This window comes from Apteryx rowi, unplaced genomic scaffold (assembly GCF_003343035.1).
Source record: "Apteryx rowi isolate R43461 unplaced genomic scaffold, aptRow1 scaffold_204, whole genome shotgun sequence".
NCBI lineage: Eukaryota > Metazoa > Chordata > Aves > Apterygiformes > Apterygidae > Apteryx > Apteryx rowi.
Window position 1 is genome coordinate 6,606 of NW_020448353.1, and position 24,844 is coordinate 31,449.

At 40.8% G+C, this 24,844-nt stretch overlaps 1 protein-coding gene across 6 annotated transcripts in view; it reads left to right on the forward strand.

Annotated features, from left to right (window-relative positions):
* Positions 1-24,495, forward strand: part of HUS1 (HUS1 checkpoint clamp component) — a 30,637-nt gene extending 6,142 nt beyond the window's left edge. The window contains exons 3-10 of one of the 6 annotated variants that reach the window (XR_003253191.1): positions 127-254; positions 784-960; positions 1,468-1,575; positions 2,579-2,653; positions 4,840-4,939; positions 5,464-5,595; positions 6,436-22,865; positions 22,973-24,495. Coding sequence is in view for 2 of the 6 variants with exons in the window: in XM_026063943.1 (XP_025919728.1) it covers positions 127-254; positions 784-960; positions 1,468-1,575; positions 2,579-2,653; positions 4,840-4,939; positions 5,464-5,595; positions 6,436-6,518 (803 nt within the window). In the remaining 4 variants the exon portion in view is untranslated. Of the gene's footprint in view, positions 1-126; positions 255-783; positions 961-1,467; positions 1,576-2,578; positions 2,654-4,839; positions 4,940-5,463; positions 5,596-6,435 lie in introns of all 6 variants that reach the window. The other 5 variants (XR_003253193.1, XR_003253192.1, XR_003253194.1 and 2 more) reach the window with 5 other exon arrangements.
* The last annotated feature ends 349 nt before the right edge of the window (positions 24,496-24,844 follow it).

Genomic DNA, 24,844 nt, shown 5'->3' on the forward strand with positions numbered 1-24,844 from the left:
CGGGAGTCCGTCTGTCCGTCTGTTTTCGGTCTGCCTGCCTGCCTGCCGGCTCGCGTTGCGTGCAGCCGAGCCGAGCCGCGGCGCGGGTTGTTAAGAGGTTCCGCTGCGGCGTTTTGCCCCCCGCAGGAGTCGTGAACACGGTGGCCAGGCTGGCCAAGACCTGCACCCTGCGCCTCACGGCGGACAAGTTGTATTTCATCCTCTCGGATAAGGTGGCGAACGGAGGGGTCAGCGTGTGGTGCGAGCTGTGCCAGGTAAGCCCGGGGAGCGGGTGGTGGGCACCGCCGGCCACGGCCGGCGCGCCCGGCTGCGTCTGGTGGACAAGGCAGCTCCTGCAAATGCAGCCCTTAGCAGGGGTGTACCGGGTGTCTCAAGTCCTGTCCAGCTGCCGAAGATGCTCAGTTTTCCAGGACTGCTTTTTACCTCTGCAGGGCCAGTGCCTCCTCTTCCTTGGCAGTCCCTTAAGCGTGCACTGGCTCAGTAGGGCCCACCCGGCATCAGAATCGGCAAAGCACAGCTCCCTGTCGCACCAGTCATGCTGAGGACTGATAGGTGGCAAGGGAGGGACTGATTTCAGTAGCTTTGGATGTGTGTTTTTTTTTTTTTTTTTTTTTCTGTGCTTGCAATGGGCTTTCATCCTGATGCAGCCTGTATTGATTCTTGCAGGTGACACCATGTGGAGGAAAGCTTCATGCTGTTGATCTTCAGTTTTAAATTTAAGATCTGTTATTTGGAACCTCCCTTTTTTTTTTTTTTTGACTTGCTTTATTTCCCACCTTACAGGGGAATTTTTTTGATGAGTTCCAGATGGAAGGAGTAGCTGCAGAGCACAATGAAATCTATTTGGAGCTGGTGCCTGAGAACCTGTCAAGAGCATTAAAAACAGCCCAGAATGCTAAGACAGTGAAGATCAAGCTGACTAACAAACACTGTCCCTGTCTCACAGTAGCTGTGGAGCTAGTAAGTGCAAGAATGCTTTTATTGTCAGTCATTAAGTAAAAGCACTTTAAAATTAAGTGAGGAGGCAGAGCAAGAATGCATGTTGCGTGCTTTAAGTACCTTTTTCTAATGTCCTTGTGACCTGATACCTTTCCTCCTTCCTTGAGAACCTTGAAATTCTTCTGGGATGATTGCATTTTCTTTGAAGCCTATCAGTGCAGGAGGATTTGAGGTAGTGTTTGGCTCTTGGTTTTCTTTTTGCTTTTCCCACCAGTCCATTCCGAACTGCTGTCTTCTGGCATCTCCTGTGTTAGCACCTCTGAACTGTTTAGCCCTAAAGATAGCTCATAGGCACCAATGACTGATGCCTCACAAGTCCTTCCTTATGCATAAGGAAGGTCCACTTCATAGCACTTAACCTATGGAAAACTGAAACAGAGCATCTGGGCATGCTAGTATTTCCCAGAGTAGGGCTTCAGAATTGAAGTTGTGTTTTTAACTGCAAGAATGTTCTCTCTCTCACTCAAGCCGTCCTTGTCAAGCAGCAGTCGAATTGTGACACATGACATTCCAGTGGGGGTTATTCCCAGAAGATTATGGAATGACTTCAGAGAGCCCGGTGTGCCAGACTTCGATGTAAGCATCTGTTTTTATGGTCCCTGCTGACTGGGGAAGTTGTGAGTGGATGGTAATGCAGGGATATGCTGCCAGTGAGCTTCGGAAAGGGATGGAAAGGGAAAATGGAAGAATTGGAGTAGGTTGGGAGGTGGCTTCCATCATGACAAGAGAGCCCAGGCACTGTTTACAACAGGTGGTTACTTGCTGTTGATAGGTTGGGTGTGGGAAGGAAGGAGAAAAGGACTTTTATGGCAGGAGTATCTTGAAAACACAGGTGTGTCTGTGCCTGGTTCATATGATTCATCTGTTTAGATGTTATCCTACGTGGCCCAAATATTCTCTGTCTGAAATTCATGGCTCACCTAGCAGAGTTAGATGAAAGCATGTTTCCTCCTGTTTTTTGTCTATTCTATATCCTCTGACTTTTAGTAGAGCCCTGAGGGAAGATCTTAGTGGCAACATGCTGTAGTTTGAGATTATGGACATCATATACTTCCATGGCTAAGAGCACTCCATTCTCAAGACATGTGGCGCAGCAGAGGCTTGGATGCCTTTTGTTGTGTCGTTTCAGACTGACCCTGATGCCATTCCAAAGCTGAGTGCAGTTGCATAGGAATGCACATTCTCTTTCCTTGTTGGCTGGACTGGTATTAACTGCTTGGTAACATAGGTGCAGGTACCTGTGAGAACTCAGTCTGCAAAAGATGTCTGTGTTTTGCGTTTTGCACACAGCTTTGGGACAGCTCTTCTGACATAGACAAAATCAGAGAGTAGAAGGATAAATAACTTGGAATGAGTTTTTTTTAATGTCTGAAGCACTTGCTAGAGCGATGGCCCAGTGGTTCAATGGGGAAGGCAGATCCTCTCTTCAAGGGTCATTTGCTGATTTGATTTAAATGGTGTGCTCCCTGCACTCAGTAAGTAGCAGAGGAGGGCAGCTTAAGGACAGAATTGAAGGGAGAGTAAGCATTTCATCCCCTTGTGCAACAGTCATGTGAATGCAGTTCTTGTGTCTTTTTAGGTCAGTATTTACCTACCAGTGTTAAAAACAATGAAGAGTGTGGTGGAGAGAATGAAGAACCTCAGCAACTGCATTGTAAGTTAAGGCAAATCTCATATCTGAAAAGCTTCAACCATGTGTCCTTGTAGCATCTTTCCCTGTTGCCCAAACTGGCAAGTCCGTGTTGCATCTCACAGGTGACATGTTTGGGCCAGGTCACACACTGAACCAAAGTCATCTGAGGCCTGTGCAAGGGCTGAAGGGGAGGATGGCATTTATTTCAGGACTGACACTGAAGAGCTTGTCCTGGACTTCCCTGAACATCGTGCTCTTTATACTGAGTCCTTGAAAGAATGTGGCATTGTGCTGCTACAGGCAGCTGTTTTCAGCTGGTAGGAAACTGAGGTCCTTCAAGAAACTAGCTGGAGGCTTTCCAGGTGGTTTTGTTGCACAACTGCCTGTTCGGTGAGTCTTGTGAGAGGTTTCTGTGTCAGGGAACTTTTGGTGAACTGGAGCCAGGCTTTGGAGGCAATCCCCCCGATGGCTCGTTGCTGTCAGCTCATGCTTTATACGCTAACACAGCGGGTCTCCGGACCACCGTGGTTTTCTGGAGCACTTGGGGGCCTCCCACTGAAAGAAGTCCTCTGCCGTTGCTCCCAGGAGTGAGTTTGTCAGTGGTGGTGGTAGTGCTCGCAGTCACAAGAACTGACAGGCCTTAAATAAACAAATAGTTGTGGAGTTTTGGACTAGTTTATTTGTGTGCTGTTCTCATCAATTTTGATAAACAGAAATTTTTCACATACTGCAAATCCTGATATTAAGCAAGTCTCAGTCTTATGTGGCTTGGAAGAGCTGAGAGGATAACACTGGCTTTCTGGCAGTTTTGCAATTGGCTGTCATATTTTAATTGTAAGAAGTAACCTGTAAATCTTTCCCCCTTTGTAAACCTCTTGGGAGGTTTAGTTTTTCTTCTCCCTCCCTCCTTCCCTCACTTCCCCCAAGTCTTTGGTGGACCTGCTTATTAAGCACAGTGCCTAACTGCTTTGTTTCCAGAGCTGAGAATTTCTTCTCACACAGGATAGATGTGTAGTGGAGTTAAACTTTGGTGTGCAACAACACTCAGAAGAGGTAGTGTATCAGTGCATGGTATAACCACCCTTCTAAGTTCCTTACCTCCTCCTCAAAAGTACATGTATAGTAAAAGTAAATAAATAAAATCTCAGTGAAACAGCTTTGATTGCACTGAGGGATGATGCAGAGTGAAATTATGGAGTCTGCTTTTCACCAGACTTTGAATTCAGTGATGTGAGAATAACTGGCTGTGCTGTTCCTTAATTGCTTTAGTCATTCAGGGGGCAGGGACAAAGGGTGTTGGGTTTTTTTTTCCTTACATGTTTTTCTGTTTTCGAAGAACAAGCATATCAAGTGTCACAGTTAAATATTTGTATTATCTGCACCCTGCTAGTAAAATTGGTCAAGATCAGTACTGCAAAAAGGGCTTAGAAGTTCTTTTAAATAGTAATGTGCCATTTTTTGGTAGCATTCATCTGCAGGGATCTCCCATTCACTAGAAAATTCTGCTTATGAGAATGAGCCTTTCTAAAATTATTGAGAACAGTTCTAATCACAGGAAATAAAGGGTTTAGATGTGTTGTAGGAATCTTCTGATCTGCCCGTCATTTGTGGAAGACAGTCGTCTTCTGCTTGGAAACTTTGTCAGGATGGAGTTTGAAGTCTTTCAACACTTGTCCAGGATTTCTAGCAGTCCCAAGTCCTGTTTGGAGTTGCTACTCTGGTGCAGCTGTTGGCTGTTTTCAAGTCTTGCAGAGCAGCACTGCAACTGCATATCAACTCTTGATGCATCCAATTTTCTTTGTATGTGTTGTGGACTGTGTGTGTGTGTGCCCCTTCCTGTTTATGAAAAAGCTGGAGGGAAATGCAGCAACCTTCCAGTTTTCCTGTTTCTGTCTCCTRTTTCTAAAGCTTTTTCCTTAGCACATGAAATTCCCAAAGCCAGTACTTGTTTTGAAGGTATTGGAGAGCAATTGAATTTCTTTCTTTCCCTAATTTCAGGGAGGTTGATCTAGAGTCCTTCACCTGAGAATGATCCATTTTGTAGCTGAATATTCAAATGTTTGAGCCCTGTTCAAAAAGTGCAATTGAGCTGTCAGCTCACTGGAGCACTTCTGGAAGCTTGTGTTTGAACTAAGCAGTAGTTAATTCTTCTGTAATTCTAAAGTGCAAAAGTGGCTTGCCTAAAATTGAGATTGATTATATTGCAGGTGATTGAAGCAAACCTGAGTGGAGAAATGAACTTGAAAATAGAAACTGATTTAGTGTCTGTAACAACACATTTTAAAGACTTAGGAAATCCTCCCTGGGGTAAGTTGCCATAGTCGCTGCCTTTCGTGTTTGTCTGGTCTCATTACTTAGATGTGCTGCCGATAACCCACCTTCTGCCAGTAATTAATTACAAAATAGCATTGGTGCTTTGAAGTCTGCAAATGAAACCCAGAAAGAAAAGTAGCTAATGGCTGTTTGGTGTTTGTGAGGGAATCTCTTCCAGTATCCTTAACAACTTTGTAGAAGACTGGCTTTCTTTTCCCTGAATTGCTGTTGATTTAAAAAAAAAAACACAAAAAACAACAACAAAAAAAACATTTCACAGGATCACAGAATGGTTGCGGTTGGAAGGGACCTCTGGAGATCATTTAGTCCCACCCCCTGCTCAGGCAAGGTCACCTAGAGCAGGCTGCCCAGGATGGTGTCCAGGCAGTTTTTTAGTATCTCCAAGAATGGAGAGCCACATTTAAATATCAGCCGTTCACTGATTGTCAGCTGTGTCCTTTTACGTATTGAAACCCCTTTTGAGGCTTTGGCTAAGTGTACTGTTCTTATACTTGTAGCGTCAGACGATGAATGTCAAAGCTCTGCTCAGGGTAGAGATCTGGAAAGCATGGCTGAGGCACGCATAGACATCAAGAAGCTGCTGCAGCTGCTTGCAGGACAGCAAGTCAATCCCACAAAAGCTTTGTGCAGTAAGTTCAACAGCTCTGCTTGCAAACTCTAGTCAAGGAGATGTCTGTCATACTCATAGTCTTAGCAGAACAGCATAGCTTCCTTTCTGACAGTTTGAAACTTGGCTATTTTTACTGTGCCTGAAAACTTTAGGTATTTCTATAGATAGTGAGCTTCAGGCATTAGGAGTTTAGAAAAAAAGAAATTTTAAAAATGAAGCCTAGCCCTTTTAAAAGTATCGTATTGAATACCCAGACTAACTAATCATGGGGGGTCTTCATGTTTTCTTTGTTTTTAAAGTTGAACTGTTGTATTTGGGAGAGGTTTTGGTTTTGCAAAGTCTTAGACAAAGCCGTAATAGAGAACTGACCTGCTCTCAGGTGTTGCATGTACTGACTTGCTCAGGTACTTTCTTACATTTGGCATTGAATTGATTCTAATACCCAAGTGCATTTTATACAGCCAGTGTTGCTAACCACAGAGAGAAACAAATATATATTATTCCTGAACAAAGACTGTGTAGGATTTTATATCCTGTTTTGGTAATGCTGTATGCTTCTCCCAAGAATTTCTGCCCTCCTAAGAAAGCCTCTGCATTATGCTCTAATGCAACCTATACAAATTTTCCAAGGAAGATTTAAATCATAGATAGCATTATAAGCCTATACATTACACATTTCCTTTTTGGCATCAGCTTTCATGGACTGTCAGGGATCTCCATTTTACAGGATGATATGTCTAGTAAACCTTCTGTCAGGAATGGTAGAAGCATTGCATTCTTACGGTGGCATTCTGTAGAAGATGTCATTTAAAGTATTTGCATCTTCCTTTAGACTGGATTTGTGTTTTTTCCCCTTCAGATATCGTAAGTAGAAGGATCGTCCACTTCATCTTGCTCCATGAGGATGTTTCACTTCAGTATTTCATTCCGGCACTTGCATGAATGCTCTTGAATCTCCGTCATTTTCCAGTCCAAGGCCTTTTCCACCAAGCCTGAGACAAGTATGGGTTGCTGGAGTACTCTCATGTGATATGCTGTTGGATGCAGGTGTCAGGTGGTCATTGTATTTGTTTTTATGAAGTTACCCAAAATAATTCCTCATCCAGAAGGCCATTTTTTGAAGAGTTGCTGCTATGAGAGAGACACAACATTGTGGAGCTGGCATATCTGAGTGTTATGGAGAGAAGAACTTTTTGAAATCTGTATCTGCTTTTAGTATGCTTCAAGCTGTGGGAAAGGCAATGTAATTTTTTTTTTCTCCTCTTCAACAAACATAAAGGCAGAATTGACCTCTAGAGTTGATGCTGGATGTATTCAGTATCAGACAACACAGCTCCAAGTTAAGGGATCCCTAAGCAAGCTGTTGTATCTGTGTAGAGCAGGATAGCATTCTGCAGAGCTGGCAGGTTGGTATTTTTCATGTTAAGGGAGCAATTAGTCTTGCTGTTCTTGCAGATACAAATAGTCAGAGAAGGCTGGAGGAGAAGCAATGACCTGACAGCGTTACCCTTCTTTACCTTTTCCACCATTGTGCAGACTTACTGCCGTGATCTGCGCAAGGGTTGACAGGGTATTCCTATAGCCCACTGCAAGTATTATTGCTGTTCTAAACTCCGTCATCCTCCAGGCTTGTGTATCATGGTAGGTGCTGTTTTATGTTTCAGGCACAGAGTAGAATACCTGAGCCCACTACCTGTCTGTGTAACAGCCTATGTTTGGGCTATTTTCTTTAAGAATGAGGAAGGTGAAGAAGTGAATCGCTTGGTTCTTATATTTGTATTTTAGGGAGCCAGGCTAGCATCAGAGTTCTTAGCTGCTATTTTGCAGGGATCAGATAATCTGAAATGCATCTATCAAGTGTGTAGATAGTCAAATGGTCTGTCCTAGAGGTGTAATGAGGGGTATGTTATGTTCAGCACCAACTAACTGTTAATGTTGTTAATACAACTCAAGTGGAAACATCTTTAGCTGTACTGTTTTACTGCCCTGGTCCTCAGTTTCTTGTATTCCAAATCTTTTTAAAAAAAATTCTGAGAGTACCTCTCAGCTAGCTGGTAGAAATAACATCCCACAAGATGAGACCAGTATTTTAGCCTGCTTGTTTGGACTTGCCCAAGTAAGTGTCTGATCTGCTACTGTTTTTCCATCCTGTCTCTGCCTGACCTGTGTGTCTAGATGTGTCACAGCGTGCTCTGTTTTCTTTTTTTTCCTCTTTCTGAAAAAACTGATGTGGAATGGGTAATCTGCCCTGGCATCTTACTTCTGCCCTCTGAACACCAAATGACAACAAGATGGGCTCTAAAGGAATGCTACAGAGAATTAAATGAGCTGTAGGTAGCTGAAACTGAAAATTTTTGTTTGTATCTAAAAAGCTAAGTTCCTTAAGGAAAGTTTTGCTGGTGTAGGACCAACGATTGACCCAGAATTGCACTTTAAACCTACTGTAATTGGAAATAGTACAAGTTCTGCAGCTTTCAGATTAAGTCTATCTGTCGTTGCAAATGCCTAACTCCTCCTGGGAGTTAGGCACTTAGTTAGTAAAGCTGTAGTATCCTATGATGCTTAAAACAGTCTAAGGCTTTATTTCTGTTTTGAAAAAGTAGTCCCAACACCCTGCATTCAAGAGCGAGTGTGCCCTTGTGCTGTAAACTGTACCAGAACAGGGAATTGATCTGTATTAAAACTAACYGTTTTTTACTCTATCTGTTCAGGAAAGATGATTATTTTTCCTTCTTTTATGCTAACTAACGAAGTCCCTAACCAGAAAGCATCTTCCAAATCCTGTTTGCACAACCAACTACAATTACCCCCGAAATCTGTGTGTGATCATAATCACTGTAAATCAAGTTACATGGATTTGCATGGTAGGAGGTATATGGTAAATATTCCTGGGCTGTCTTCTGAAGAGAGGGAAGAACTGTCAGCCTGTCTAATGGTACAGTGTCTGATCCATGAAAGTGGGCTTTGAAATATGGATTTTCTCCTTTGGAAAACAAACATTTCTTATCACCTAATGGAAATGGCTTTTTCTGGTGTGGCATAAGAACCAAAAAATAACGTTCAGCTTACTCCCTCAGTTGCGTTGGCTCTACAATTGCTATTTTTAACAAGTGATCACAATCCATAATTGCAAGAAAATGGTTTTAAAAATAAAAAGGTAGGAATAGTACTGGTATAGGTCAGCAATATGCTGTAAATATGCAGTGAGATGTCCTTTTCCTTGAAGAGAGGAGGCTGTACAGATGAGCAGAGGTGGAAGTCTCTCCAGCCCCCAGTGCTTTCCTGCCCTCCCTACCCAAATGCAGCACAAGGACTGGGCTCTCCAGACTTGTTATCTGGTTGAAGCATATGGTGCTGATCAGAGGAAAAATAACATTTATAACATTATAACAACAGTAACATTTCAGATTTAAATCTGCTGTCATCTGTAAATCTAGTTGTCAGGGCTCTGGGAGCACTAATGGCCCTGAGCAGCCTCACTGGGGACCCCCCTCCCTGCTACCTGTGGGCCAGGAGTCCTCTTTCAGTTCAGGCCAGGGCACCCCATCCTGCCTTGAGCTATGTCATGGGTGGGGCTGGGCCCAGGCACTGTTCCTGAATTGATATTTGGGTTTCCTGGATTGGTCTTGGACATGACTTGTTATCTTACCTTTCTGTGGCAACAGGTCGTGGCTACCTGCTGCTTCTTGCTCCCCTTCCCGCCTGGAGCAGCCCAACTCTTGCTGCTCCCTGGCTGCAGTAATGAGGAAAAAGCATTTCTCACTAACAGCCCTAGCTGGTTTTGTATGACCAACTTTTTTTTTTTCAAGCTGGAAACTTCTTCTAGTGGATTAAGCAGCACTAATTTTGTTTGCACCAAGACAAAATCAAGTATAGTATCAGTCTGGCATGCGGCTGTAAAGAGGATTTTAGGAGCGGTCTTGTCAAGATAAGTTAATTGTGGCTTAAAAGATTGCTGCTTGGTTTATTATAAAAGCCTAAAAAGTAAGCAGGACAGGATTCATGGATGTATGGAGGTTTGTTGTTGTTTATTTGTTTTTCAAATAATCTGCAAAAAGCCCAGAGGCTTAAAATAAGAATGCAGAGAAAAAGGACTAGCATCTGCCAGTCTAAATCACTGAGTTTAACTTTAGGTCCCTAATTTCGGAGAGACATATGATTGGAATAATTTGTTTGTCAGATAGCACAAGTAATAGGTGGTGATTGATGTTCTGAAAGGTTGGTTGAAAAGAGACTGTCCACCTGTCCCTGACCAACATGAGCTGCTCTCCACTTTCCCAGTGTTCTGCCTGGAGTTCATATGGTGCTGAACTTCTCTTTTGGAGCTGGGGGACTGATGCTGGGTGTCCTTGTCCCTGCTTTGTAACGCCTGAGCTAGCAGATTCCTTAATTCCTCCTGTAGAACCACATCCATGCACTCTCTCTTGGTTAAAGAAGATGAAGACGGGCACCAAGGGAGGGAAGCTACTGTACCCCTGTGCTAAATTCTCTGTTGGTCTGGGCAGCTGCATCATGAGCTCTTCATGTTCCCTCTGAACTTTGCTCGCCTACCTGAGGGGCTTTTCCAGATCGTCCCTGTCCCTGTGGCCTTCCTGAGTTGTGGCTTAAATGTATGTACCAAGGCTTTATATGCTTATGTTCTTGCACTGACATTTTCCCTTTTAGTAAGATAGGTTTGTGKTTTTTTTCCCTCTTCCTAGAGAGGAAAGCCCATCTCTCTACTGCAAGATGTTTATCAAAACCACTTGTATCCCTGTGCTACCTTCATTTTGCTAAGCTAGAAATGATTTGCTAAGCTAGAAATGTTCTTTGTATAGCTTTCTATTTATTTAGCTTGCTGAGTTTGCATGCTGAATTTGCTGGCCTCATCTACTAGGTGTTTTTTCCACTTACATCTTGTGAATTTGAATTGATAGGGCTAATTAGCTGACTGAGAAACTGGATAAAGGGAGGACAGTCATGTGTAGCGCTGAAGTAGGCAGTTTTAGCAGGAAGAAGCTACTAAGCAGTGCCTTTGGAATTAATTTTACAAGAAATCTTATTGATGAACATAACAAAAAGAGATTTGCTAATGAAATTAGCTAATGACATCAAGTTGGAAGACATCAGCACAGAAAATGTGCTACAGATGGAGTTAGGTGACCATAAGTGCTGCGGAAGCGATGAGAAAATGGATTGAAACTTAACAGTATGAAGTACAAGACAATGCACTTAGGAACTTACAATACCAAATTTTGCCAGTTCTCATCATTTGGAAATCACAGAGGAGGACATCTAGTACTTAACAGTGATCAGTCACAAGATTAACTTGTTACTGTGAATAAATACATGAAGGACTAAACACTGGGAGAGAGAAGAGCTATTTTAAGTGACAGACACTTTTGCAGAAAAGGTGAGCACTAATTGACCTTAAATTTAGAATTAGGTGACTTATAGTAGAAATAGCAGGGGCAAACTCTGCTTGGGTGTGAGGTGGAATCTGACATCTCTATGAACAGTGGATACAATTTTCTGTGAAAATAGTTGACAGGCTCTCTAACAGTTATAAATACGCAGCTGGTCCAGGTATTCCTCTCTCCTATGTCAACTACAATTTTTAAAAAATACTGAGGCTACACTGATGTTAGCAGCCATGTAGCTGAGCTTGTCCTTATATAACATCTACACAGCAAATTTTATCATAATCTTTCTCTCTTCTGTAAGATCTCAAGTAAGGTTGCTGTTATTACTCATGTTCATAGACAGAGGTCAAGACATTGGTTTCAGTGCTGGAGGCTGGTTGAAATGTGCAGGATCAGAAGGGTAAAGCAAGGGCTCTTCACTTGGTCTCCCCACCCTTATCCTAGTAAGCAGTTCTGTTGAAAAAACTGTTTTGCACAAAGACGTTCTTGTGAAATTCACAATTTGCATGATACGTGGTCATTCTAGGTGATCTCATAGCTATATGATTATGTATGTGTGATTTAATATAAATACTAAAACAAAATATTACCTTATCTACGCTACTTTGAAATCCTGTTGTCCAAACTACACCGTAATTGCTCTCTGCTTGCTTCTTTACTATTGCATAAGGACAATGAGTATCTGGAGAATTTTCACTGATGAAATTTGATCTTACTGCATAACTGTAGAGAGACTCTAGTTGTCTGGCTGTCTTGCTGAGTACAGAAATCCTGAAATCTGAAGGAGAAGGAAGGTTGCTGAAACAGGAATGGTGAAACAGTTATCAAAATCAAGCCATCACTAACTGAATCTTTAAACAGAACTAGATATTTCAGACACTTTCCTCTGTGTAGAAAAATGTGTTAATATTTGACATGAGTAAACCATTACTTTCATAAAATAAAACAAGGCAGATATTTTGACAACTTTAGAGATCATCTCCTAGTGATGCCATGCTGGGTGTCATCAGCCCAGGCTCGTAGGTGAGCATCTCCAACACTGCCAACTAATAGTTGCTGTTTTCCTTAGTATGATGGTTGGAGCTAGGGTTAGTTTCTGAAAATCTCTGCTTTCATTTTTCTTCTGAAAAATAACAGAGAAGTGTTGATTCGTTTGTTACAATCAAGGAGCTTGAAAACCTAGCTCAGATGTAGTTAACATTCAAAACAGAAGAGGCAAATAGAAAGAATGCTTTATTTCATGATAGTTGAAGCCTGATTGAACTAAAGAGGCAGGAATAAGTGCTGGACTTCATGTTCCTGGCCATTTATGGTCTTCCTTCGCATCTCAAATGCTTGAGCTGGAGTGTTTCAGTATTGATAACTCCCTGCGCTCAGTCAGGCTTACTAGTTATGAGATAAAGACTTGGCTCTCCAGTGATCTGAATTAGCTGTAAGGATGTGACAGGATCCGTTAAAGCACTTTCTCTAATAGTGAGCTCCCCAAAGAGGACTGAAGGGCCAGGTTTTATTTAGAAATGTAGCAGTTTTTTAGAGGAAACTCAGACTAGTCAAGAGAGAATAGAAATGAATATAATTTACACATTATTCCTCCCTTGTCTAGCGTTCATGCAGGGGGGGTTGCTTCTTTGCTTAGTTTTGGATTCACAGTGACTGAGTTGCAACAAACTGCGAAGTATTTTGGTCACTTCTGAGGCCTTGGGTTCAGGCTCCCTCTTGTGACTTCCTTGCTAGCCCCCTGTACAGTTTCTCAGACTTTCTCTCCTTTAGACAGGTGTAGGAGCAACCTCTGCCCTTTTCTTGAGGGCTCGACCTGTCCAAGACTGTATTCTTAAAGAAGTATACCTACACTGAGAATCCGCTAATATACTGCCCATCAAAGGGAACTGTGGCCCTGTAGAGACAAAAGATTGCTTAGTCATGCATGCAGTCATTAGTAATTCAAAGCATTTGATAAAGAGGCTTCTCTTTCCCTATATTCATTTTTCATGCACATCTTCATATTGCCATTCCTTTTGTTTATCAAGTTCCAGGAACAAACACTTCCAAAAATCAAGCTAGGAGTTTCCAAAATTGGAAGGCTTATGTATTGGCTTTGGACAGAGGTGTTCTGTTTATATTGCTGAAGTGCCAGTTTTGCTTCTTTTTTGCAGCAGACTAGCTGAGTTGACTGCAATTTTTGGGACTCRTTTCAAAGTAGTATGATTGCCACTGATGTATATTTAAGTTACGATATTGCCCAGAAACTTTAGTCAAAAGAGTTGTTCTGGATGAAGTACAAATAGGAAGTTATCTACGGAAGGCAGAGAAGGGTATTTACAGAAGTTGGAATGTTGATCTAACTGTTGATCTTCCAAAAATTAGTGGAAAATCCCTCGTTATTGCCATTAGATATTGGCTAAAATATGCCCACCCATTTTTGCATCAGACACTGTGTATTCATTACCTATTGCCAGACCTTGGTCCTCAAGAAGTCCTTACATGTACATTATATCTGTCCATTTTGATAAACTACCAACCTTTGCTGTCATATATTCATTTTTTTCCCCTTTTCCAAAATATGTCTTAGAGCATAAAGGCCTTGAGGAGCATAGGACTGGAAAGGATCTCCTGGGTCTTTAAGTCCAGCTATCACTAGTAATCACCTAATAACCATAATCCTGCTTACAATACAGATCAAAACTTCTCTTAAATCTAGGAAGTCTTTTAAGAGACTGTGACCTATAAAGAGAGAGAAAACACTTAAGAGAGGAAAAATAAGTTTAGGTTAAAGGCTGGTGTTGGAATAAGAACAAAATGGATATAAGCTATTCATTGATAAATTTGCTGTTAAAAATTAAAAGATAAGTGCTAATTAGTAGAGCAGTTTTGGAAGAACCATACTCTTTCTCAGACTTCTATTCTAGACTGAAAAAGCCAAGCTCTGTTTTGCCTTTTAAAATACATTCTCCATTTCCCTAGTAACAGCCTAATGACTCTTCTCAGTAGCCTCTTCCAGTGTGCATTAGCATTACTTGAATACAGGTGCCTTCATGCCTCTTACGCTGACATAATATTCTCGTGGCAGAGAATTTGCCTGATGCATTTGCGGACTGTTTGCCTTTTTCACAGTCACTCTGTATCCAGGGCTTACAGTCATCCTGGGAACAAGGGATGCCCTAAAGTCTTTTTCTGCTCTTTGTTTCCAAGAGGTTAGCTTTCAAGCGATAGCAGAAAAAACTCACTGTGATTCCCAAATGCATGCATGGCCTTGCTCTTTGCATTCCTGAACTTTAGCCTGGTTGTGTTACTGGAGTTTCCTCAAAGCCATCCAGTTTTATTCATAATATTCTCATTATCCTTAGTATTGAAAGTAAATCCCAGCTGTGTGTTATCAGTAAATTTCACTTGTCCATTCTTTCTTTGTGCCAAGGTCATTTTAAAAAAATATTGAATGGAATTGATCCTTGAGGAACTGCACTGTTGAGCTCCTTCCAATCTGATAGTTCACTTTTCAGTACAAGCCCACTCTGAGTTTCTTCCTGGCTTTACAGTTCTTGTACTAATCCAAATGCTCCCCAGCTAACCTCATTTCCCGTATGGTGTCATATCAAATACTTTACTGAAGTCCTTTAATTAAGGATTTATTTTTATTCTAGTCCCACTCAGCAATATTCAGTGTATTTTACCAGGGAACACATTATAAAATGCATTCTTTGCTTTTTATTATTTTTGGATCAGCAAAAATAGATTATCTGAAGGTTTACTTGCATTTTTAATGGCTACAGCTCATGCAAAGCCCTATAATATGTCTGCACTGTCTTCTTAGTATTAATGCTTTTATTTAAACAGCTTTTTGGTTTATGGCCTTGAAATGTATAATGTCAACCTACAAAGCAGATAATATACCATGTAAAAAAAAATAGCATTATTCTGACATCTAGGAGTATAAAGCTTGTCATGAGAAAATGCAAATACAAAGTGAAACTTATTCCAGTTTATGGGAAATTCATAGAAAATATAAAAGGAAGAGATGATAAATATCCCACTGTTGAAGAGGTTGTATACTTAAAGTCTTGAAAAGATCATATAGGATAAACTAGAATCTTTAAAAGTAGTTTTTCCTCATGTTATCTTTAGTAGAAGTCAGTTCACATGAGAAGGTAGGTAAAGGCAATTGAAACTTTTCAATAAAATTTATTTTTGAGGGGACATACAGGTTTCGGCTAACCACAGTGCCTGCTTTATGAAGACCTCAGTTTCTTGTTAAAAACAGAAATACCTTTCAGATGAAATAATTCACTTTTAAAAGCCACTTGTTTCCCTTCTCTTGAGGGTGTGAATATCTTCCTTGCTGAACTCTATTTCCTATGACATGCAACAGCCAAGGATTCCTGTGATGCAAACCTCCAGTTTCACCATGAGTCGAGGGACTGTCTCATAAATATGAAAAGTAGAGACACCCCAATTAGGGCTTCTCATACTTTTGAGCTCTGTGACATGCTGTAGTGATATCTCCAATCTGAGATTTTTTTTTAATAGTTTCCTGGATATATCTGAATTTCCCTTGAAATATGCGTTTTCCTTTTGGAAGGAAAAAAACTTTTTTTTATCCTACTTAACTATGACATTTCAAGCAGATTTTGGGACTGCAGTATCTTGGAAATCTCTGAACCAACCATCAGGTGGTAAGAGAGTGGTGGAAATTATTAAAATTGGTTGCCAGTTGTTCCAATGTGGCATTATGTCAACACAGGAAATAATCTGCTTTGCCATTTCACTTGCTATTTCACTTCTGACTCTAAAATAGAAATAAATTTAAGTTCAGATATTGCAATATCTGCTCTGGTCTGTTATTTAGGAGTTCTGCCATTTAATCAATTTTCCTCTGATATAGAACCACGTAAGACTGTTCAAGCTGCTGTTTGAGAAGACAAACTTTAAATACCAAGTGGTGAATGCTAAATATAAGACAAAGTGTTTAGACAAGGCATTGGCCTTCTCCACCTTAGCTGGCTTTAGAGGTGACAGAGGAGGATACCAAGGCTGGCTCCATCGCCTGTGCAACCTTCTGCCCCGGGGATGGGGAGACGCTCTCCAGCCCCTGTGTCCAGTCCCACCTGAGTTGTTGTAGCTGCCCATGCAGCTGTGTGGGGCGGTCTGATACAAGCAAGGCCCTGACAAGTCTTCAGTTGTGCTGAGAAAGTGTAGGAGGAAGCTAGACATTTGTTATGTTGTTTCTGAGTTGCACCTGGCTTTTCTAGATATGCTTGCATTTGAATTCACTTCCACACTGAGCTGTCTGGCCCCAAATGATTTTTCTTTGCATTGTTTCATAGAAATCGTTAAAGAGCTCGGGCCCGGCGTGATTGTGGTATTTGCTTCTTGACTCTATCTACCATAAATCTTAGTCAGGATCTGTTTTTGATATATCCAGATTTGCACATGTCACTTTTTAATATATGCTTTTATTCCTCAGTTAGAAGATAGTAAGAGTTAATTCAGAGAGCGGTGGCAAGGTTGTGAATTTGATTAAAATAACTATTTTAAATGACAGCCATGAAAATTGCTCTTGAGCAGACTCAGAGTTAAGAAACTTCTAGTTGCTTCAATTGTAAAGCTTCATGTGTAAACATACCTTGTCCAATTCAAAGTTAAATCTTGCATTCAGTGGGGTTATTTGGTCTGAAGTTGATAGCAAGAAGTAATAATGTCTAGCCATGCAATGGCTAAGTAACCATGTCTGGCAAGCTGAATCCTTTTGGTCCTTCTTGTAACCATCCTAAACAAAGACTTCTGTCGTAGTGAAGTTTGGCATTTGAGAACACTAACAAAACTTTAAGCCAAGTTCACATTGTTTGTAGTTGTTCTAATATAATGTTGTGTATGTTGGCTCCCAGTTTACATTTATAGGATTAAATTCTCCAGTTGTTACTAAGGTCTTATTAGATAAGACTTCTTCGGCAACCTTAAGCTAAAATGTTAACTTTACTGAAGTGGGTAGCAAAAATCTCTCTGCTTTCAGGAAAGCAATTTTGTGTCAGTTAGAGTAGAAACTTTCTTGTTTCCTACACTTTATGTAGATTACACAGTATTACGTTACTGATCCTTGTGCTTTTTTATGCTGCTTTAGTAGAAGACTTTACATATGTTCATTTGTAATGCCACAGCAATTCAGAAAGAATTAAATGTTTGGTTTAAAAAACAAACAAAAAAAAACAATAGAGGGTGCTAGAGAGCTGGGAAAAATGTATTACTTAGCGCTCTGCTCAAACTGAGTTCCCTTGTTTCTTTTCTGAGAAAAGCAAAGCTAAGAACAACCAGTGGATCTCAGTTAACACTTGGGGGAGCAGGGGGGGATTTTTTGTGCTGTTTCATGAAGAATGCTTTTGGGCAGTCTGCCAGTGGCTAAATGTTAGATTGAAATTACTTAAACTTTTTCTGCTGTGGAAGAAATACTGTTTCTAGAGCAAGAGAATGACCTGGGACAAATCATTTAGGTGCAGACCCTCAGAGATGCTGAATTCACTTGAGATTAGGTAGCTAAATAGCTTAAAGGATCTGGACTTAAGTCTCTCTGTGCTTCAATGCTTCATCAGGAAAATGGGAATCTGCACGGCCCAGCTAGGTGGAATTTGTGGAGAATAAATGCATGAAAGATTCTGGTGCATTTGGTTTCTCTGCTAGATGCCTAAAATCTGAATTCTAGCCTTCACCTGATATGTATTTGTATATGTATCTTTTTTTATGTGCATGTCTCACTGAATAGTCGAGGAAGCAAGCTGTGTGGATGTGTGCAGGCTGGTGCCATAAATTTTTGGCTATTCTTTCCCTGGGTGGGAGGACAGATGTGTTCAGCTCACAGAGTTAAATAATATAGGTTATGTGTCAAAGCTTATGATGTATCACGATGAAAAATGGAAATACAATTAGCATCAGGTGAGCTGTCCCTTCATTGTAGTTCAGTAAAGGAATGCAGGAATTCCCTGCTCTTGATACCAAATAGTTGCTAAGTTCTTAATTTTCTTAAATCTGCTAGATTTAAAGTCAGTCCCCTATAAGCTTCTATGGTATACTGTCATATCATATACCTATGGAAGATCCAAGCTGGAGCTCCAAGCAACTAATTTATCCTACAATGCAAGGATCAGATAGACTGCCAGAAATGGAAACCGTGGGACAATAAATGTAATCAGTCAAATGTCATTAGTCTTTTTAACAAATGAAAGCTGATGAGAAGAATTGTCTTACCTTATATATGCAAAAGTTAAATCACACTCGGATCTAAAGCATTTTAAGTGATGTCCAGTCATGTGCTGGCACTTGTTACAGTCTCAGCAAAATCTGGAAACAACTTTGTCTGATCTTTTTTTCACTCAAAAAACCTGGCAATGTTTGTAATTGCTACAGAAATCTCTTTTCTCTACAAAAATTATCTTTAATTTTGTATAATAATGTGGAAAAATTTGTACGCAGGCCTGAGACTTTTGAGAGGCTCAGAAATATTTGTTAATTTGTAGTGGCTAGCTCTCAGCTGGTATAAATCAGCTTAGTTTGTCTGAAATCTCTAGAGTTATGACAGTTTATCCTAGTTGAAAGATCCAACTCTGTAAAGCTTTGAGACATTGAGAAGAAGGAAGTGGTCTGCCCAGTGGTACAGGAGCCCTGTTTATAGTTCTTGTTTGTGACATTCCTTTTGGGAGCTGAAAATAAATGCAGATTCCAGTCATGACATCTGAATTTCCAGCAGGCACAACAGTTTCTGATGAAGACACAAGCATCAGCATGCCATTGGCATGGGTTTTTGTTTTTGTTTGGGGTTTCTGGCTGGGCTTCTACCCAGCCAATTGTAGTTATTTAATCTGAAGTGTCCGTGAGCCTGTGTGGCTTCAGCACAAGACCAAGCGTTAACATGATGGAGGGCATTTAGTTCCCCTATAGCAAAATTATTTCTAGTGACTGTTTTAGAAGACAGAAAGAAGTTGCAGAGCACCTACATCTACTGCAGGAACCGCTGGCCCGGGCCAGCGTGCTGAATGAGATAAAGCAGACTCCGGATTATCAAAGGCTTTTCTGGCACTCTGAGGCAATGGAGCCAGGGCTTCCTTCCAGGGGCTGGGAATTTAGGTGAAGTGTTTGACTTTAGGATGTGGTACTGATCCATGCAAAGCCCGTCTCCCCAGAGGCAGTTCAGAGAGATGGAGATTCAAGAGGGCATTTGAGACGGGGGCGATGCATTCAACAGAAATTGAATCAGGGAGTAGGAGAGATGGGGAGCACATGTGACAAGTGTTTTGCTTCATTCTAGACTTAAGATGCTTTTTTTAAATTTTGTTGGTTTTGGGAGGCAACCCACGTTGGGGAATTTTGGTTGTTTACCTCTAAAGAAGTAGAAATAATGAAGGACATTACAGCTCAATAAAACTCCATCACAGACTCATTCTGACTCCAAATGTTTCCAGAAATAATTCTCAGAACTTTATCTTTTTGGCCTGCTTCATGTAGTGCAAGCATTTGAGCTCAAGCCCCTCCAGGCAGAGGTGGTAGCATTGTCCAAAAATGTGGCTGCAGCTTCAAGTGCTCAAGTCAGCCAGAGGGTATGATAGCAGTTAAGTGTCCTGGATCTGTAACTGATGCCATTAAAGGCAATTTCTGTATTGTTTTTGGAGTCTTAGAGAGCAAGAGTCATTACAGTGACCCTTTCCTGTCTGCCTTCAAGCCTCTCTGTCTCTGGGAGACAGACTTGGGGTTTTGACCTTACTCCATATGTATCAAATCAGAGTGCCTTCAGGATGTTTTCTGTGAGTGAGGTTTCTTTCCGAGTCTTTGAACATACCCCCTTGGTCGGCAAGTTTACAATCTGACTCTTCAGGGCTAAAGATTCAGCTGGCGAAAATCAGTGAATTTCTGTGAGAGAAATTATGATTTGCAGTCAGATGGGCCCTTAAATACTGCAGCAGCACAGGAGATAGTGGGGCCCCTGAGAGGGGCCTCTGTGGTGGAATGAGTCATTAACTCCCTCAAGTATGGTATATGTTGCTACAGTGATGTGTTGCCAATATTTTAATAAGGGATGACCACAAAAATTTCTTCCTTTATTCTGATAGACTCAGAGTCTCAGGGGATGTATATGTTTACAGAGAGGAGAAAGGAGGCTGCAGAGACTCTGTTCATTTAGGTTTTTCCTTTACGCAAAATCACTTTCTTGCAAATAGACTACTTGGCAAATTAACTTCTGTTTGGTTAGATTGCTCTGGTGGCATGGAAATCCCATCCCACACAGACTGGACACCTTGCCTCATCACTAGTGCAGGCTTGAAGCAAAGAGAGGCGATCCTTCCCCATGGACTTGCTATATACCAGCTCAAACACCTGTACAATGTATACATGAGCAATTTGAATCTGTAAGGCATTGATCCCATGCTGTTGTCTAACTCAGCTCAAGCACATGCTTAGGAAACCTACTGATTTTAATGACACCTAAGAAACACTGCAGGTTAAGGATGAGTTTAATTGCTGGGCTGAATGTTTGGCTGAATGGGGTCCTAAAGTATTTCAGCATGAAAGTTCAATATCACCTTTACGTAATTTTCCTCATTTCTGAAGTGCAGACCAGTGCAGGTATATTCAGTGTTTTGAAACGTAGACTTCCAAACTTGACTGAAGGAATATAACAAGATACCAATGTCACTTTTATAAAGAGAAGTAGTTTTCAGAAGAATAGTGAAAATACCAGAAAAAGTTATTTCACTTACTAAGGTGCAGGAGGATTGTTGCAATAATCCCAAAGGAACAAGTCCTGTAGATCTGCAAAGAAATTTGTTCTGTTGGTGTTCTTCCTCAGTTTTATGCCAATATGTCTATGTTTATACTGTGAGCTCCCCCAAAAAACACTGCAGCTTCTGAACATCTGGAAAATATCCTATACTTCATTTGTGCTATTATAGTGATCCTGTCAGTAAAATGGTGGGGATGATTATTCACAACTTTTTTCATTATTAAATTAAATCACAGATCTCTGTCATGCAATGAGTTAAAATGAGGGGATGGATTTCCTCTTCCCGCTACTAATGGTTGTCACATTTATTATACAGAAATGACAAGAGTTCTTTCCGGGAAGACTAGTGGGACTGGACCTTGACAGTGTTACTAGATGGTCTTTTAATCTTTTCTTAGAGGATGTCAGAACCTGGGAGAAAAATAATTTTCTGATATGATAACTGGGTTATGCTAGCAAGACCAGGCCAGCAGAGGAACTGCTTAAACTTGTATCACTCATACCATCTAAGCTAGGAAAGTCAGGAAATAAGTTACGCTCCTAGGAGAAACATTGGTGTAATTCGGTGCTGCTGTGTTGTATTCATTGCAGTCCAGTTGACTTACACCCACCAAAGGGCTTGGTTTCTGATGAACTGTCCTTATGCTGGGAGAAACTCTGAGAGTTTCTTTTATCGGATATCCATTTTGGCACAGCTTGCAGTAGCAGCATAGCTAATAGTAAGAAAAAATCTCAATGGAAAAACTAGCAATAAATTTCACTTACCCTTAAGATCTGGTATCTCCTTCTCTTTAGCACCTCCACTTCCCTGCTTCCACCTGTTTCTGGAAACTAGAAAACCTGTTATCTAACTGCTGTATACCCCGGCATCCCGTGGACCACTGCAGATGGGCAGGAGCGCTGCATCCTGTAATTCTCCATTGTCCTTTTCTGACCCAAGACTGAATTCTGTTTAGTCTGTTCATCAGTGTTTTAACAAATTGGTTCTGACACTAAAAAGAGCATGTTTGGTGCCAAATTAGCACTGGATATGTTAGGAATCAAATCCTGGTGGGGGAAACTAGAGAGCATTTTTTTCTTGTCAGTGGGCATTTCTCAGTGAGTGAGCTGCACAGTTCCACCTCACCCCCATCCTTTAAACTGGAAAACATTCAGGAGAGAGACAGGTATTCTATGACAAATGCCAGTAACGCACAATTTTAATCAATGTATTTTGTCTCATTTAAAAAGTCTTCATATACTTGTATGTATCAAAGATAGCACCACTTAAATATGGGCAATTTTCATATGGAGCATTTCTTATGCGTGTTAAGTGTAGGGCATGGCAGATAAAATACAGTGTACTACAAAATGTCACAGGCATTTACAGTGTGAATTTCAAATGCACACAGTATTGACAGTATTGACCTATTTCTGCTTCTAGAGAAGTCAGCATTCAAGTTTTCCTTAGCTTTTCAGGGCAGGAGACAAGTGGTGAGTGCTTTGGGAAATCTCAGTCTTACTGCCTCCAGGAGGCAGACAGAACCTTAATTTTTAAAGGCTCCTGTGAAAGGCTTCTGCGCACCTCGGCCAGTGTATTGGCTTTAGGATAACAAAGAATCTTGATTCCACTCTGCGATCCAAAGCAATCTAGCTTAGTGATTGACTGTTTTTCCTCTGGTATACAGTGCTGGTGAATAATGACTTTTTAAGTAAAAAATGGTATTTTCTACTTTTGAAACTTTGCAGCAAATTGTTATGCGGCGGTTTGTAACATGGCCTCTTTCCAAGATATTTCAACTTCTATACAAGAATGTGTTTTGCATTAAAGCATAATTTGAACAAAATGAGACATGAACTTGGCTTTCTGTATGTCAAAGAAGTAACAGCTTTTCAAAATAGATATATATTTGACTTATGAGAGTGTCAACAGGACCCATTAGGCTACCTACATATAGTGAATGGCAATCCTCATTCCAGAGAACTGACGTTTTAGAAAGAAAGAGACAGAAGTAGGATACTAATACTGTTCTCCATTTACAGGTGGATGTCTGAGACAGATGAACTGAACAGTTTGCCAGCTTTGCACATGAGATTTGTGGGAGGGTTGCAAATCTGAGTCCCAAATTGGACAGGTTACCTTTTTATAAGGTAAATGGTAAATCGGTCCTGGCTGTTAATGGATTAGGTGATTTTCTGTGTTCCATGAATTTGATCCAATAGTTGAAATATGCTTCTAATCAATATTTCTTTTTCAGACAGTTGGACTGCTCAGCTCTGCTGCATGAATGTGAAGTGCTTTGCTGTACAAAGTGAGATTTTATTTTCTGTGAGACTTGTCATCTTATGAACTGACAAAAAGGATAGATGAAATCTGATTTATTAGTTTTGGAAGAACAGGATAAGGCAGAGTGTTTCTTTGGTACCAGCCTTTCCTTTTCTATGCCATGTTTTTACCATTAACGTTTTTGCTAACTGGAGGAGACAGATCAATCAAGAAATCACTCATTTCTTCTCTAGAGCTGCCTGTACTGTTCCAAGTGCCTGAGTGTAGCCCCAAATAAATAATTGAGCTTAAAAAAAAAAGCTGAAATAAATTTTTTTTCCCTCTTATCCATAGATGGGCAAAATAGTCCTGCATCAAAATCTGATCATTATTGGCCCTGCAGAATTAAGCATAGCAGCTTTGCTTGTTGGATAAGGACAGCAAAGATGCCCACAGGGGATGTTCACACAATTGCAACTGTCTGGAAAAGTTTCCTCAGCTAGAAGTTACCATCCCTCAGGTTCTTGGTAAACCCAGTGGGAAGTACAAAGGTTTAGCCTGAGCCACTAGTGAAGGGAGTTGTGTGAAGTCTGAAGGTTTCTGTGCCAGAATCTTTTTTGAATAGCAACTTTCCCTTTCCCCCATCTCTTAGGAGTGAAGCCTCTTTGGTATTAATGAAGTTAGAGAGTTGGATAAGAACATAAGTGTAATAGATACTGCTGCTTACCCTGTATGGTCTCCTCACTCACCACCCACCATTTCACTATGGCTGGCTGAAGTGTTACCTCTTAGAGAACATACTTTGTTATCACTTATAATGTCAGTTTTATCATATCAATTCTTTCTGCAGTTAACCTGTCATGGTTTCAGGGGCTAGATTTATTTTTACTTTTGGTCTTCATTAGATTTCTCTGATATCTCTGCTCCCTTAAAAGCTTTAATGATAGCTGTTGTTTATTGTCTTTTCATTTATAGGGGCTAATCTGTTTTTGATGTCTTAATCTGAGCAAAGTGATGCACTTTGTGTAGTATGTTAAATGTTCAGTTATCTGGTGATGGGAGGGAGGGGAGGCATAACTAAGTTGATTATCTAGGGAAAGCATTCTGTGAACTAAAAGCTATAATATCTGCAGGCATCCTTAGTATAGCATACCTCCAACACACTAAGCAATGGTTAAGAAATGGGGTATCTTAAGTATGCTGGGCAAATACCGAGGGAGTTCACTATAGTCATCTCAAATCCCTTAGATATGTGGGCTTCAGTTTATACTYGGGTTTTACAGCTTAAGGACTCTCCTGGTGTTTAGTATCTCCCATTTTTGCTTAAAATTTTGCTTTAAATTCTTCATGAGAAGGTTGACGTTTTTGTCAGGGAAAGAAATGTATTGTCTAGCCTGTTCTGGTCAAAACTGTATTTCCAGCAGTTTTAATCTACTTACTAGAACATACAGAAACTGTTTGGTTCAATTGATGTGAAACACAAGGAACTAAAATAAAATTTTGTGTTCGCTCATCTTGGAGGCCTGCACAGAGTTATTGTATTTCTCTTGTTAATCTGATTTGTAGCAAACCCAGAAGGAACATGTCTGGGTTGGACTTTGTGGTCACCCGGGGAGCTGTAATAGWTATTGCAGGGGCTGCCAGTGAGTATCTTGTCTGCAGCAGAGCTTGAGGCACCAGGGATGCTCCTACAAACTGCTGCTAGAGCGATACTTTCCTTCCTGCTCAGAGCAGCTCTGAAACTTTTATGGCAGTAGAAAACACTGAGAGTGATTTTTGCTCTTGAGCCTGACAATTTGACCTGTTCATTTTTAATCAAGGTTCAGTTGCCTTTTATAAAGACTGAGTGGAACTGTAGTGTATC